The 15,019-nt window shown below is 40.0% G+C and overlaps 1 protein-coding gene across 2 annotated transcripts in view; it reads right to left on the bottom strand.

Annotated features, from left to right (window-relative positions):
* Positions 1–568: 568 nt before the first annotated feature.
* Positions 569–15,019, bottom strand: part of LOC132505406 (general transcription factor II-I repeat domain-containing protein 2) — a 53,854-nt gene continuing 39,403 nt past the window's right edge. Inside the window, exons 10-16 of one of the 2 annotated variants that reach the window (XM_060123466.1) lie at positions 11,969–12,025; positions 9,159–9,221; positions 7,833–7,910; positions 6,823–6,906; positions 4,850–5,033; positions 4,489–4,517; positions 569–2,384 (exon numbers count right to left, since the gene is read on the bottom strand). In XM_060123466.1, coding sequence (XP_059979449.1) covers positions 781–2,384; positions 4,489–4,517; positions 4,850–5,033; positions 6,823–6,906; positions 7,833–7,910; positions 9,159–9,221; positions 11,969–12,025 — 2,099 coding nt within the window. In that variant the 3' untranslated portion in view covers positions 569–780. The remainder of the gene's footprint in view (positions 2,385–4,488; positions 4,518–4,849; positions 5,034–6,822; positions 6,907–7,832; positions 7,911–9,158; positions 9,222–11,968; positions 12,026–15,019) is intronic. The other variant, XM_060123467.1, reaches the window with a different exon arrangement.

Here is a 15,019-nt window from a genome sequence, read left to right as displayed (position 1 = left end):
TATACACACAGGCAATGTTATACACACACACGGGAGACAGAGAGGGGGAGAGAAAGCAAACGAATGATAAAATGGGGTAAAATATTAATAATATGAGAATCTGGCAAAAGGGCATTAAGTGTTCTTCAGGCTCTTTTCATTTCTGCAACTTTTCTATACATTTGAAATGATTTCAAAATAAAGGATAACATAAAAAAAAAGACAGCCCCCAAACCTCAACTTAGGCTTTGAAAACCTACGTTATTTGTTTTGGGATTTTCCATTTTAAGTCCTACATTTCCAGGTTCATGTGGAGGCAGGGACAGCTAAGGCAGAGACACCACAGTATGCGAACACGTCTCTAACTGATTCTCCTTCAGCTTGGAAACACGTGAGGTCACACGGAATTCCATGCCAATGGCGGGGAGATAGATGTGTGTGCACATAGACCCCCAGTGCATATATGCATCTGTCTCTCCATTTCTCTGTGGACTGATTTAAACTTTGGGATGCAGCCCCAATGCCCACAAGGGTCAAGCTAGTGAGTGAATGAAACAGGCCAGGCATAAGAAGAGTCAACTACTAGAAATACAATAAAACTTTCTTGATTTTTACTGGGCTATGGGGAAACATAAAATGTCATACAAACAAGTATGATAACTGCAAATGACATTTCTGAGTCAAAGTGGGAAAAAACAGAAAACCAGATATATTTAATAACTCATTTTCTCATCTTGCAACCCCTCGGGCCTAGAGGATTCTAGGCTTCCAGCCCACGGGATCCTGCGGGAGTGTGTTTCATCACGTCGCGATGTGGAGTACAGAATCCCACTGGGAGTCCTTCAACTGGGAGCAGTACTCAGTTTTACTCAGTTTCATAATGGAAAAGAGCTGTTCACAAATGTAGGTACTCCCGAACATGGAGAGAATCTTGGCACAGTGGGTTTTGTACTTGGGATAGCTGCTCCAGAGGTATTTATAGAATTCTGGTATTCCCACCTTGTCGTATTTGGTTTTCAGGACCGTGTTGCACTGCAGATCAATTACCTCCATCTGGAGCGCTTCCTGGACGCTCTCGATCTTCATGGAGAAAGGGGAGCTGAACAGGGTCAGTTCACTTTCGTAGACTTTGAAATCAGACAGCCTTTTCTGGAATTCCGTCTTTAGCTCCACGATTTTGGGAATGTAGTTCAGCCCATCGCTTTCGTTTCTGGAAACCGACTTCAGGGTGGGAAAGTGAGCCAGGTTATTCCTGGCCAAATGAGTCTCCCAGAGGCACAGTTTAGCCAAGAACGCCCGAATCAAGTCATACATCTGTGTCACGATTTGGGAATGCCCTTGGAGAGAGATATTCAACGTGTTCAGATGCATAGTCATGTCCACCAGGAAGGCCAAGTCTTTGATCCAATCTTGAGAGCTCAGCTGAGGCAGGGGCTTGCCTCTGGAAGACATGAAGGAGTCAATTTCTTCCAACGAGTCAAAGAACCTCTTCAGCACCAGCCCGCGGCTGAGCCACTTAATCTCCGTGTAGTACAGAAGGCTGCCGTATTGGCTGTCCAGCTCATAGAGCAAAGTCGTGAACTCGCTGTGGTTCAGTCCGCGGGAGCAGATCCAGTTCACGGCATTAACTACCACGCTCATGATGTGGTCCATCTTTAACTTTTGAGCACAGAGCGATTCCGGGTGAATAATGCAACAAACGGACTTCAGATCTGAGCCCTTGCAAGCCATCGCCACCTTGGACTTGAGTTTTGTGACCAGCCCGTCGTTGGCATCTACCATTGCAGGAGTGCCAGTTGAGGCCACACTGACTAATTTCGACCAGTCGATATTAAACTTTTTAAGACTTTTCTCAACACGCAAAAAGATCTCATTTCCAGATTTTGTCCCCGTCATGGGCACCGTATCCAAAAGTTCTTCCGATACATCAAAATTCTCATCAACGCCGCGGATGAATATGGCCAACTGGGTGGTGTTATTTATATCTGTGATCTCATCGATGGCAATAGAATAGGCCACAAATGATCTGATTTTTTCACGTAATTTCTCCCATAAGTTCCCAGCCACGTCTTCTATGGGCTGGACGGCAGGGTTTTCCTTTGGACTCACATTTGCAAACACTCGTTTTTGCTCGGGACACACGATGTCTGATGACCCTAAGAGATACTTTCTGAGCCCTTTCTTCAGCTCCTGGAGCTTCTCGTCGCGCATCTTCTCTGTGTACTGGTCATAGTGCTTGCTGTGGTTGGTTTGATAATGGCGTCTCAGGTTGTATTCTTTGGACACAGACATGCTCTGTTTGCATATTAAACACGTAGGGATATTCTGCACCTCCACGAAGAAATATGCTCTCTCCCACTTTTCTTGAAATACACGGCCCTCTTGGTCTATCTTTCTTTTTCCCACTTTTGATAGAAACATGGAGACAAGAAACAGTTCAGTTTTCTCTTAAATCGACTGTTAGTCTAACACCAGCAAGAGCATGATGACAAATGCAAGGGATAAGGTGGCGGGGTGGGGCGTGGTTAACTGGAGAGCACCCCAGCCCTGCAGAGGTGTGGGGTGAGGACAGGGGACACTCGGGGCAAGCGAACTACTGCCAGAGGGAGCATGGCCCTGGCCTGCCCAGATCTTCAGATTGCTAAAGAAAACCTGGAAATGGACTTCTATGAAAAAGTCCCCGGTTTTTCAATGTTGGCCACTAATTCCCTTTTTTAAAAGGTAGATGAGGCAAGGGGCTTCCCTGGTGGCTCAATGGTTAAGAATCCGCCTGCCAATGCAGGGAACACGGGTTCGAGTCCTGGTCCAGGAAGATCGCACATGCCATGGAGCAACTAAGCCCGTGCGCCACAACTACTGAGCCTGCGCTCTAGAGCCCGTGAGCCACAACTACTGAGCCCGCGTGCCACAACTACTGAAGCCTGCGCACCTAGAGCCCGTGCTCCGCAACAAGAGAAGCCACCACACCGCAACAAAGAGTAGCCCCCGCTCGCTGCAACTAGAGAAAGCCCGTGCGCAGTAACACAGACCCGATGCAGCCATAAATAAATAAATAAATGAATGAATAAATAAATAAATAGATAAAATTAAAAGGTAGATAAGCCAAAAGAAAGACAACTTTGGTGAGGTTCAGCAAGTGGCTATGCTTGCCCATCTGGTTTAAATGAGAATGATTTGAAAGTGTATCTGCATTTTAACATATATTTTTTCATTTGATTTTCAAGAGAAGTTTGAAATAACAGAGAAGGGAATGAGCACAGAAGACGTATGATTTAACTGCTGTGAGTCCCAAAAGACACCGGTGATAGCCACAGACCCTCACAGAACTTACTTGTTTTCAATGTAAAGAAATGGGCCACGATGCAGGTGAGCTTTACTTTGAAAGAACATAGGTATAAAAATTCACTTTAAGAAAATGTAGGCAGAGACAAGCAGTCAATTTAATGGCTGCCTGGGGCTGGGGGTGGGAATGGGAAATGACCAGAAATGGGTAGGAGGAATCTTTCAGGTGGGGGGATGGAAATGTTCTAATATTAGATTGTGGTGATAGTTGCACAACTCTGTAAATATACTAAAAATCACTGAATTGTGTACAGTTTGCACAAGTGAATTTTACGGTATGTAAATTTATGCCACAATAAAGCTATTAAAAACGTAAAAAGCTATTTAACAACCAGAGGAGTTTAGGAATAATAATTGTGGATTTTAAAAGAACACTTTAGTTTCCAAATTTAAATGAGGAGGTTCCCTAGATGACTCTTGGGAACACTGTTACATGTTATGCTTTTTTTTCTTTCTATAGGTACTTTACTTTTTTAGAATTTTATTGAAATATACTTATTTACAATGTTGTGTTAGTTTCAGGTGTACAGCAAAGTGATTCAGTTATATATACATATGCATATATATATAAATATATATATTCTTTTTTAGATTCTTTTCCATTATAGGTTATTGCAAGATGAGTATAGTTCCCTGTGCTATACAGGAGGTCCTTGTTGGTTACGCCTTCTGCTTTAATATCCAATAGGATTTTGACTTGCTTGCAAGGACTTTAGGGGAGACATTAAAAATATTTAACAAGTAGAGTGGCTGGGACATTGCCCAATCAGAACAGAAGTCAACTGGAGTGGGTTCTGGGAGCCCTGCTGTGCCAGGTCCTGTTGGTTCTGAACTGTGGGGAGGTCAGGGGTGGCCAGGCAGGTACTATTTACCAAATAAGGTAGAGTAGTATAGTAGTTCAGTATTATGATACGAGCCGCCCCCATAAAGGACTCTTGAATAAGAATGTGGTATGTTATCACACACAGCAAGCGCCATCGAATTGTTATATGAGAAAAAAGTGCCTGGAACTCGAGTCACAGAATTAGAGGGCTTTAAAAGAAGCAGGAAAACAAAATGCACATAAAGAGCGGCATGCTTTGCTCTTTCTGGTGGTGAGTGTCCACTGAGACAGCGCACGTGGCACAGCAGGGGCTAGGACCATCTTCTCTCCCCCAGGATACTCACCATTGCTGAGTTCAAGGCCGGGAAGTGGTCTGAAGAGAAAGAGACATTGGTGAGTGCAACAGAGGTCACTCTTCCTCTCTTGTCCATTTAGTTCTATTTGACAAACTTTTGTGAGTGTCAGTGCGAGGCTAAACTAAAACAGGCTGCCCACGATCACCAAGAAAAGGGAGCAAGGACACACAGCTCCCAGAAGCAGAATACGATGAACTGAGTGTGACGGGCAGCAGGACATAGCACTTGACTGCAGGGGCCCACAGCCCACGTCCTGGGGTTAGAATCCCTGTGCCCCCCAGCTTCTCCACCTCGAGCAAGCTACGATCAGCAGCTCATTCTCCTGACCAGGCAGGGGACTCTCACGTACCTGATGACTGTGAATTTGATAAATTCTGCGGCATCCAAGATCCTTCTCATGGAGCTGATTTCCAGGTAGCCAGGGGCTTTGAATACCACCCCCGGGGGCATGCCATCGATGACCACACAGCCAGGGTTGAAGGTGATCTTCCTGTAGGGAACTTTAACAGGGAAATCCACTCCAATTGCTTCACCTGTGATGACACAAAGAGTGTAAAACCAGTTGTGTGTCACTTGCTTTTCCCAAACCATGCTTTATCTTTAATGTCAAGATTTTAAAATTAATCGCATCAAGTAACAACATTGGTGATCAGCCATTACTTTATTTTCCAGCCATGCTAGGGTGTATGAATAATTTTATTGATTTTGAAATTGGTAACAGGTAGTGTAGCAGACTGTTTCTCTCCCCATGAAATAGGCATTTTCATAGTATCTACCTGAAAAGGGTTTCGTGAGGATTAAATGATGAATCACAAGTCAAACACTAAAAACAATACTCAGCTATGGTAAAAATTCAGTAAGTGAAAGAGAGCTATTATAATTATTTAAAAAATATTTTAAATTTATTTTTAATTGAGATATAATTGACATAACATTGTATTAGTTTTAGGTGTACAACATAATGATTTGATAAAGATAGCTATTTAAACATTTTTTTAATTGAAGTATAGTTGATTTACAATGTCGTGTTAATTTCTGCTGTACAGCAAAGTGATTCAGTTATGCATATATATACATTCTTTTTTTATTTATTTTATTTTTTATTTTTATTTTTTTTGTGGTACGCGGGCCTCTCACTGTTGTGGCCTCTCCTGTTGCAGAGCACAGGCTCCGGACGCGCAGGCTCAGTGGCCATGGTTCACTGGCCTAGCTGCTCCACGGCATATGGGATCTTCCCGGACTGGGGCACGAACCCGTGTCCCCTGCATCGGCAGGCGGACTCTCAACCACTGCACCACCAGGGAAGCCCTACATTCTTTTTTTAATATTCTTTTCCATTATGGTTTATCATAGGATATTGAATATAATTCTCTATGCTATACAGTAGGACGTTGTTTATCCATTCTATATATAAAAGCTTACATCTGCTAACTCCAAACTCCCACTCCATCACTCCCCCAACCCCCTCCCCCTTGGCAACCAGCAGTCTGTTCTCTATGTCCGTAATTTTGTTTCTGTTTCGTAGATAGGTTCATTTGTGTCATATTTTAGATTCCACATAAGTGATATCATATAGTATTTGTCTTTCTCTTTCTGACTTACTTCACTTAGTATGATAATCTCTAGCATCCATATTGCTGCAAATGGCATTATTTCATTCTTTTTTATGGCTGAGTAGTATTCCATTATATATATATATATATATATATATATATATATATATATGCCACATCTTCTTTATCCATTCATCTGTCGATGGACATCTAGGTTGTTTCCATGTCTTGGCTATTGTGAATAGCGCTGCTATGATAGGATACATAGGGGTGCATGTATCTTTTTGAATTATAGTTTTGTCTGGATATTTGCCCAGGAGTGGGATTGCACGATCATATGGTAGTTCTATTTTTAGTTTTCTAAGGAACCCCCATACTGTCCTCCATAGTGGCTGCACCAACTTATATTCCCACCAACACTGTAGGAAGGTTCCCTTTTCTCCACACCCTCTCCAGCATTTATTATTTGTAGACTTTTTAATGATGGCTATTCTGACTGGTGTGAGGTGGTACCTCACTGTGGTTTTGATTTGCATTTCTCTAATAATTAGCAATGTTGAGCATCTTTTCATGTGCCTATTGGCCAAAAGATAGCTATTATTATTATGAAATTAGTGTTTCCATGTAAAAGTTCTTCTTCAGTAAAAATACACACTAATTTTGATCACATCTCCTTCACAGAAAGATCAATTTCTTAGATAAAGTAATCAATTCAAAGGAAATATTTCAAATGTATAAAATTTGGTTATGTAACAATATAAAAACGTACCAAATTTTCGGCTAAAGAGGTCATTGACTTGTTCTCTTAGTTGTTTTATTTTTTCAATGCTTGATAATCTTTCCTTCTCATTATCTAAAAAAATTAAAAAAACAAGCAAACCAGGTTTATTCATGTATTTGCTCCCCTGAAAATCTGTTGGAGGAAACACCTGTTAGCACATGTGAAAGCACTTTACCTGGCTTATCATTCAGTTTAGTTTTAGCAATAATTAAGCATTTTGTAAATTTGTAAATTTAAGGCATTATAGATGACAGAGAATTTTCCAAATTATGACTATGTAAATATAAGACATACTACTTTAGAGAACATTTTCAATATCATGCAAGATAAGGATGTCCACTTTCACCCCTACTCTTCAACATTATAATAGAGATCCTAGCCAGTGCAATACAGCAAGTAAAATGAATAAGATGTATGTACTAGGATTAGGGGGGAAAATTTTTTAATACTTGAAATTTTTATTCTATTTAATTTTGAATAATGAAAAGTGATTATGTGGTTCAAAATTCAGGTGATATAAAACAGTACATCATGAAATGTCTCCCTTCTATCCCTATCTTAGCTCTCAAGTTTCCTTCTTTGGAGGAATCTATGCTATTAGATTCTTTTGTATCTCTCCAGATATGTTTTATATACACCTGTTCAGAAAAGAAGATAAATTGATGGGCAGCAAATACATTTCACCTCTGTGGCCAGTTCCAATCCAATGGTAGCCAGTGCTTGGAGTTGGCTGCCCTAAGGGGTATTTTCCAGGTAATGCACCAGGGCAGGGCTGTGAGAAGCAATATATCTGATAAACAATGCACAATATAGCAAGATATTCAGTGTGCGGCAATTGGAAGCATATTTTATATTCCTGAATTGTCTTTCCTTAGTTGACAGGGTGAACTTAGCAAAAAAATAGCTCCAAGAGACTAACACATGTCACAAAGTGGTTAAAATATAACAAAATGAAAAACATAATCTAAATTATGATAAAGTCAGATAGAATTCCATACCTGGAATCGTCACCTGAACGATGTTAAGATCTTCAACACCTGCTGCAGAATTTGTAATATTGGATGAATTGGTGTTTCCTTAAACAGAAATTGAAATTTAGAACTTATAGAACATTAGGCTACTTCTCCTCTAAAACTATCAAATTGCCACTTTGATCAGAAGACCAGACTAGGGAATTCCCTGGTGGTCTAGTGACTAGGACTTGGCGCTTTCATTGCCAGGGCCTGGGTTCAATCCCTGGTTGGGGAATTAAGATTGTGCATGCCAGGAGGCATGGCCAAAAAAAAAGAAGGCCAGGCTAAATTTTTAAAACTCCAGAGAACACTTAGCTGGCTTGGCAATAATTGATGTTTGAGTCTCTGTAGTTTAATGTCGATGTCAAAGGAGAAAGGGCACCATGGCTTTTATTTAGTTCATAGCCCCTGATACTTCAGTCTAATTTGATTTAAAAAGAAGGGTGTTTAAAAATATATTTCCTGGGACTTCCCTGGCCGTCCAGTGGTTAAGACTTTAAGCTCCCAGTGCAGGGGGCATGGGTTGGATCCCTAGTCAGGGAACTAAGATCCTGCATGGCACTCAGCCAAAAAAAAAAAAAAGGAAAAAATGTTTCCTTTGTTGTTATTCTCGGCTTACAGGTGGGGGGTAGGAAAGAAGACATAGAATGTGTCCAAGAGGACACTTAGGAAGCAGATGTCCTATGAGAAATGAGGTAACAGACAGTCAGGGAAAGGCTCAGATGGGGTTGAATAGTAAAAGCACAGTTGACGTTATCACGATTTCTGGTCAAATATACACACGATGCTCCCTTAAATGGCGAATGTAAATGAGCCTGTCTAGTCCTTTCTGAGGGACTCGAAGTTCAATCCCTGTGTTCTGTGAAAGATCAACCATTTGGGTGTTTGAGATTCTGCATCTGAAGAGCAAGACCTCAAAGGGACACAAGGAGACACACCATCGTTCTTCCCCTCTCCCCCCTTCATTCTCCCTGCCTTCATTCTTCCCTCCCTGCCCCCTTCATTTCCCCCTCCCCCTTCATCCTCCCCCTCTCCCCTCTCCCTTTCAGTTTCCTCCTCCCCGCTTCATTCCCCTCCTTCTGGCTTCATTCTTTCCTCATTGGACCAAGCACAGTTTGACCCTACTCTGGCCAGGGCTAATTTGCACAGCCTAATTCTGTTGTCTGACAAGCCTAGAGCACTGGGTACCTGATGGGAATATGGGCTGCTCTGGTCATAGGTACACACACATTCAGTTCAATCTTTTCCCTTTCAGAAAAAATGAAAACCGTACTTAGCCGTGTGAATGTGGTGAGGTTTTTGGCAACCAACCTTCAATTTTCACCTCAGCTTCAGGGTCCTCACTCATTTCTGAAGGGGCAAGCTGAGTAGAATCTTGAAAAAAAAGATTTCTAAAATGACATTCATTGTTTATGTATTCTCATGTTCCAACATTTTACTGCTCCTATACCCAAAAAGTCGCTTATCCTGGCATTTTAAGTACATTTTATATTTACTAAACATAGAGGTATAAACATAAAGGTAATTTTAATTTTAAAAAGGATAATAGGGTAATAAAGGATAATCTTAAAAGGGATAAGAGGAGATTAGAAACTTTCAGATATTATCAAATAATATGAAGTTACTCGCAGTAATGGACACAGAATATGCTTCTATTTGAGCTAATGGAATACGTGTGGTCCTAGTGTTTTGTGGTTGTCATCGGGAATTACTAGGATTCAAAAAAAGCCATTTGCTCCTTTCTTATCCTGCCAGCAGCCCCCAGGTGATTCGTGGTCTATTATTACATGGACGCATGTAATGTACATGACATATACATGCTCAGTGAAATACGCCAATCACAAAAAAGCAAATATCATATGATTTCACTTATATGTGGCACCTAAAGTACCTAATTGAGTTTTCTGGTGGATAAGAATTATGACATATACATTAAGGTCTACATATAGACAAAAGCCTGGCTAGTTTACCTCGCCTAACTCTAGCTCATTTTAGAAAGATTTGTCAAATCTTACATTAATTGTTAGCAAAAGACTAGAATGCAAACTGTTTTGATATTGTACCATCGTTACGTAGGATGTAACCTTTAGGGAAAAACAGGTGAAGGTACATTGGACTGCTCTGTACTATTCTTGCAGCTTCTTGTGAATCTATAATTATTTTAAAATAAAAAGGTTTTAGGGAGTTCCCTGGTAGCCTCGTGGTTAGAATTCTGGGCTCTCACTGCCGTGGCCTAGGGTATAATCTCTGGTTGGGGAACTGAGATCCCACAGGCTGTGCAGTGTGGCCCCATCCTGCCCCAGATAAATAAATAAATAATAATAAAAATAAAAGGACTGACATAAAATAAAAAGGTTTTAAAAATCAAACAAATTCAGCTCTATTGTAAATGGGCTTCCCACAATATCGTGATAATAAAAAAATCTGTTTAGATATGAACTATTTCGAGGGCCAACATCCCATGAAAACTTTCTGATTCTAATTCAGCACCCGTTCTACAACTGACCCCTACACAGGTCTTCTTCTTTCCAAATATTGTACTATCCATCCATTTAAAAAATGACCAAACAATACCTTAACAGGCTTTTACAAAGGAGAGTAAAATGACATAAGGGAGGAACAGATTTAAACTCAATTCAAAATAATTGTCCTCCTTCACATCCAGAGAAGGTCAGAGATTGAGTTAAAGAAAAGAAACAAAAAATTAATGGAAGAATCCTGACACACGCTACAACATGGATGAATCCTGAGAACATTATGCTCAGTGAAATAAGCTAGTCACAAAAAGACAAATACCGTATGATTCCACTTATATGAGATACCAAAGTAGTCAAATTCATAGAGACAGAAAGTAGAATAGGGGTTGCCAGAAGGGAAAATGGCGGAGTTGTTGTTTAATACGGATAGATTTGCAAGATGAAAAGTTCTGGAGATCTTCTTCCCAACAATGTAAATATACTCAGCACTACCAAACTGCACACTTCACAGTGGTTAAGATGGTAAATTGTATGTTATGTGTTTTTTTTTAACCACAATGAAAAGACGTAATTTAGAAAAATAAACAGGAGTTAAATAATGACAGAGTCCGCTTGTCTTCTTGGTTCTAAAGCAATGAAGTTCAAAATGAATTTGAATTTAATTTTATGAGTGAATGAACAATTCTAAGACTGGACTCGATCATAGTATGTTCTCTGGCAAAATCTACCAAAATTCTTCTAGGTCAGAGACTAGAAGAACCATCCTCTACAACAAAAAACCCCAGACTCCCTAAATCAGGAAAGCTATCAAAAATGACTGCAACTCGGCTCCTTGGAGAAAGTTTTTGATGTAAAAGAAAAACACAAATCATTTTGGTACTGAGACAGATGTACAACCCCTAAAAACAAGATCAATTTGCCTGTAAACTGACAAAGACATTCATACTTCTATGTTTGCAGAGGAAATCTCCTTTATTAATTTTATCTTACATAAACCACTTTAAGAGTTTAGGCCTTAAATATGATGCTCAGGGTTTATATACAAATGGAGGGAAGTATATATCAAGTTTTACCTCTAATTCAAGAATTTCCTAAAATTCTATTCAACTTTGCTCAAAAGATTTTGGCAAGCCCATCAAGAAGACAAAATGAAATAAAGTAACAAAGGGCATCAGTGCAAAGTTTTCTTACCACTTAACCTCTATATCCAGGCACTTAAAGTAGAATCATTTACAAATCAAAAGAGTAAGAGAGTGACAGAGTTCTTAATATGACATCTTAGGATGAGGACTCGGCCAGTTCTTTAAGAAGGCATGTTGTCTTCTGTATTTTCAAATGTGTGTTTAAAAGAGTATATTCTTGGCTTCCCTGGTGGTGCAGTGGTTGAGAGTCCGCCTGCCGATGCAGGGGACACGGGTTCGTGCCCCTGTCCGGGAAGATCCCACATGCCGCGGAGCGGCTGGGCCCGTGAGCCATGGCCGCTGAGCCTGCACATCCGGAGCCCGTGCTCCGCAATGGGAGACGCCACAACAGGGAGAGGCCCGCGTACCGCAAAAAAAAAAAAAGGGGTATATTTTCTTCAAAATACTGTAAACTAAAAAAAAAAAAAAGAGAGAGAGAGAGAAAATGCCTTATTTTTCTAACCTTCCACTGGTAATTCCATTTCTATTACTTCAGTGCTGGCAGAAGAATGATGGCTCTCTGAAAGGAAAGCAAACAAGGCAGAAATACAAATTTTAAAAAAGAAATCATTTAAGAACAATGCAAATAATTCAAGACCCCCACAGGAATATACATGCAATACTTCGACTCCCTAATATCAAATTCATACAAACGATCCTTTCTTTACATTTTTTCCTTTGTTTTTATCTGTGCTTTGGAAAAATTTCAAATACAGAAAAGCAGAGAGATGGCATCATGAAGCCATGTGCCCGTCCCTCAGCGCCAACAGTCATCAACTCACGTCATCCCGTTTTATCCGTGCCCACCCCACCCAGCACTGGTAGTTTAAAGTAAATCCCAGAATTCAGTGTGCAAATATTGCATAACTACAGGCAGGTACATAAGTAAAGTCTCTTCCTTTAACATTACCATGATATTGCGATGACCCCTCCAAATGAACAATTATTCTTTATCATCATCTCATAGCTAGGCATTGTTCAAATTTCCTCAATTGTCTCATAAATGTCTTCTCTTAAAAAAAACCTTTATATTTGGAAATAGTTTTAAACACAGAAAAGTTGCAAAAATAAAATAGTACAAAGAAGATCCATCTACCCTTTACTCAGATAACATGATGTTAACAATTTACCCTGTTGGTAATCTTTGTCTCTCCCTCCCCCCACCCCCAATCTATATAGAGAGATAGATGTATATACACACACTTTTTTTTCCTGAAGCATTTGAGGGAAAGGTACATACATTATGGACCTTTATCTCTGAACACTTCCGTGACTATTTCCTTAGAATAGGGATATTCTCTTATATGATCACAGTATAAACTCACAGAATTTAACATGTGACACAATTTTATTTATTCTACCGTTCGTATTCCAACTTTGTCAGTTGCCCAAATGTTCATTATAGCCTTTCCCTTTCAGTAGGGGATCCGGTTTGGGGGGTCAGGTCTTGTTTTTAGCTGCCACGTCTCCTTTAACCTTGAATGGTTCCATAGTCTGTCTTCGTTTTTTATGGCATTCCATTTCTGAAGATTTGAGCCCCCTCCTTCCCCCTCTTCCCCTCCCCACTAGAATGTTCCCCATTTTGAGTCTGTCTGATGTTTCCTCATGGTTAAGACTCAGGTCTTGCATTCTCAGCCAGAACACTGCCTAGATGGCGGTGTGTCCTTCTCAGCATATCACATATACAGGCACCTGGAATTGGGGGCTGGCAGGATTTTGAGGTGACAGGTCTCATCCTGCTGTGAAAAAATAAACCACCTGGGGGCCAATATACAGAGGCCATCTTTGGTTCATTTCTAGAAAACCATGTAACTTCAACGTTGCATCATCAAACTGGTCAGGCTGTGTAACACACAGTCACGAATGTGACAAAGATCAAATCACTTACATATAAAAGCAAGTCACGCACCCATGTTGAATCTCATTACATGACTTTACCAAACAGAAGTTGAGGTAAGTAATTTAAAAAAACAAAAACAAATTGCCTCGTGTTAGGTTCAAGCCTAAGTAAGATCAAGATTACATTCTTTTCCTCCTCTTCCATTCCAAAAAGTAAAAAAAAAAAAAAAAAAAAAACCAACCCAGAACTAAATATCACACACAGTAAATTCAGTGTAGATTAACTTAAAATACTGACATGCTCTGGAAAGTGGGCGTGGAGGAACAGACCTTTGAAATACTTCAAATGAGGAATTTTTTGAAGGACCTGCTTTGGAGCACAAATTTCATCATCAAATTTGGGTTAGAGATATGGATTCATAGCCATTCCATAAAGAAAAAAGGCAAAATTACAAATAGTGAATGGCAATGAAATTCTGACACCTGCTACAACATGGAAGAAACTTGAAGACATTACACCTAGTGAAATAATCCAGTCACAAAAGGATAAATACTGTCTGATTCCAGTTATATGAGGCGCCAAGAATAGGCAAATTCATAGAGACAGAAAGTAGAATGGGGGTTGCCAGGGGCTGACAGGAAGGGAATGGGGAGTTAGTGCTTAGTGGGGACAGTTTCTGTTTGTGATGATGAAAAAGTTCTGGAGATGGATGGTAGTAATGGTCACACAACACTGTGAATGTACTTGTCACTGACCTGTGCATTTAAAAATGGTTAAAATTGCAAATTTTATGTTACGTATATTCTACCACAATAATAATTTTTTTTTTTTTTTTGGCTGCACCGTATGGGTTGCGGGATCTTCATTCCCTGACCAGGGATCGAATGCGGGGCCTCGCCAGTGAGAGCACTGAGTCCCAACCACTGGACTGCCAGGGAATTTCCACAATAATAATTTTTTAAAAAGGAAATGAGTGCTAAGATGACCAGTATCGATTTACCAAGAGGACAAGGGCTCTCAGGTAAATTTATTCACAGTTATAGCAAAAATATTCCTGGTCTAGAGTTTTGACAACAAAAGTCCTATGTACTGAATGGGTATCAGATGTGTTCAAAATGATCTGATAATCAGTGCTTTCAAGTCAAAAGTCAAAATTAATCACAAATTTTATTTTATACAGATTATACAGGTTAATCTTACATTGAATTTGCTTTCTAAAAACTGAGATATAATTCACATATCATAAAATTCATCCTTTTAAAGTGTACAGTTCAGTGGTTTTCCATATATTCACAAGGTAGTACAACCATCATCACTATTTCTAGAACATTTTCATCACCCCCAAAAGAATCCCTGTGCCCACTGGGGGTCACTCCTCACTCCCTGCTCTCTTCAGACTCTGTAACCACTAATGGACTTTCTGTCTCTATGGAGTTGTCTGTCCTGGACATTTCATATAAATGGAATCATACAATATGTACCTTTTTATGTCTGGCTTCTTTCACTCAGCATTGTGAGTTCAAGGTTCATTCATGTTACAGTGTGTATCGGCACTTCATTATTTTTAATGGCTGAATAATATTCCGTTGTATGGATAGATCACATTTTGTTTCTCCATTCATCAGCTTATGAATACTTGGGTTGTGTCCACCTTTTGGCTATTAAGAATAATGT

This window comes from Lagenorhynchus albirostris, chromosome 15 (genome assembly GCF_949774975.1).
Source record: "Lagenorhynchus albirostris chromosome 15, mLagAlb1.1, whole genome shotgun sequence".
Classification (NCBI taxonomy): Eukaryota; Metazoa; Chordata; class Mammalia; order Artiodactyla; family Delphinidae; genus Lagenorhynchus; species Lagenorhynchus albirostris.
Note: the sequence above shows the minus strand (reverse complement) of the source record. Positions and strands in the feature narration are given on the sequence as shown.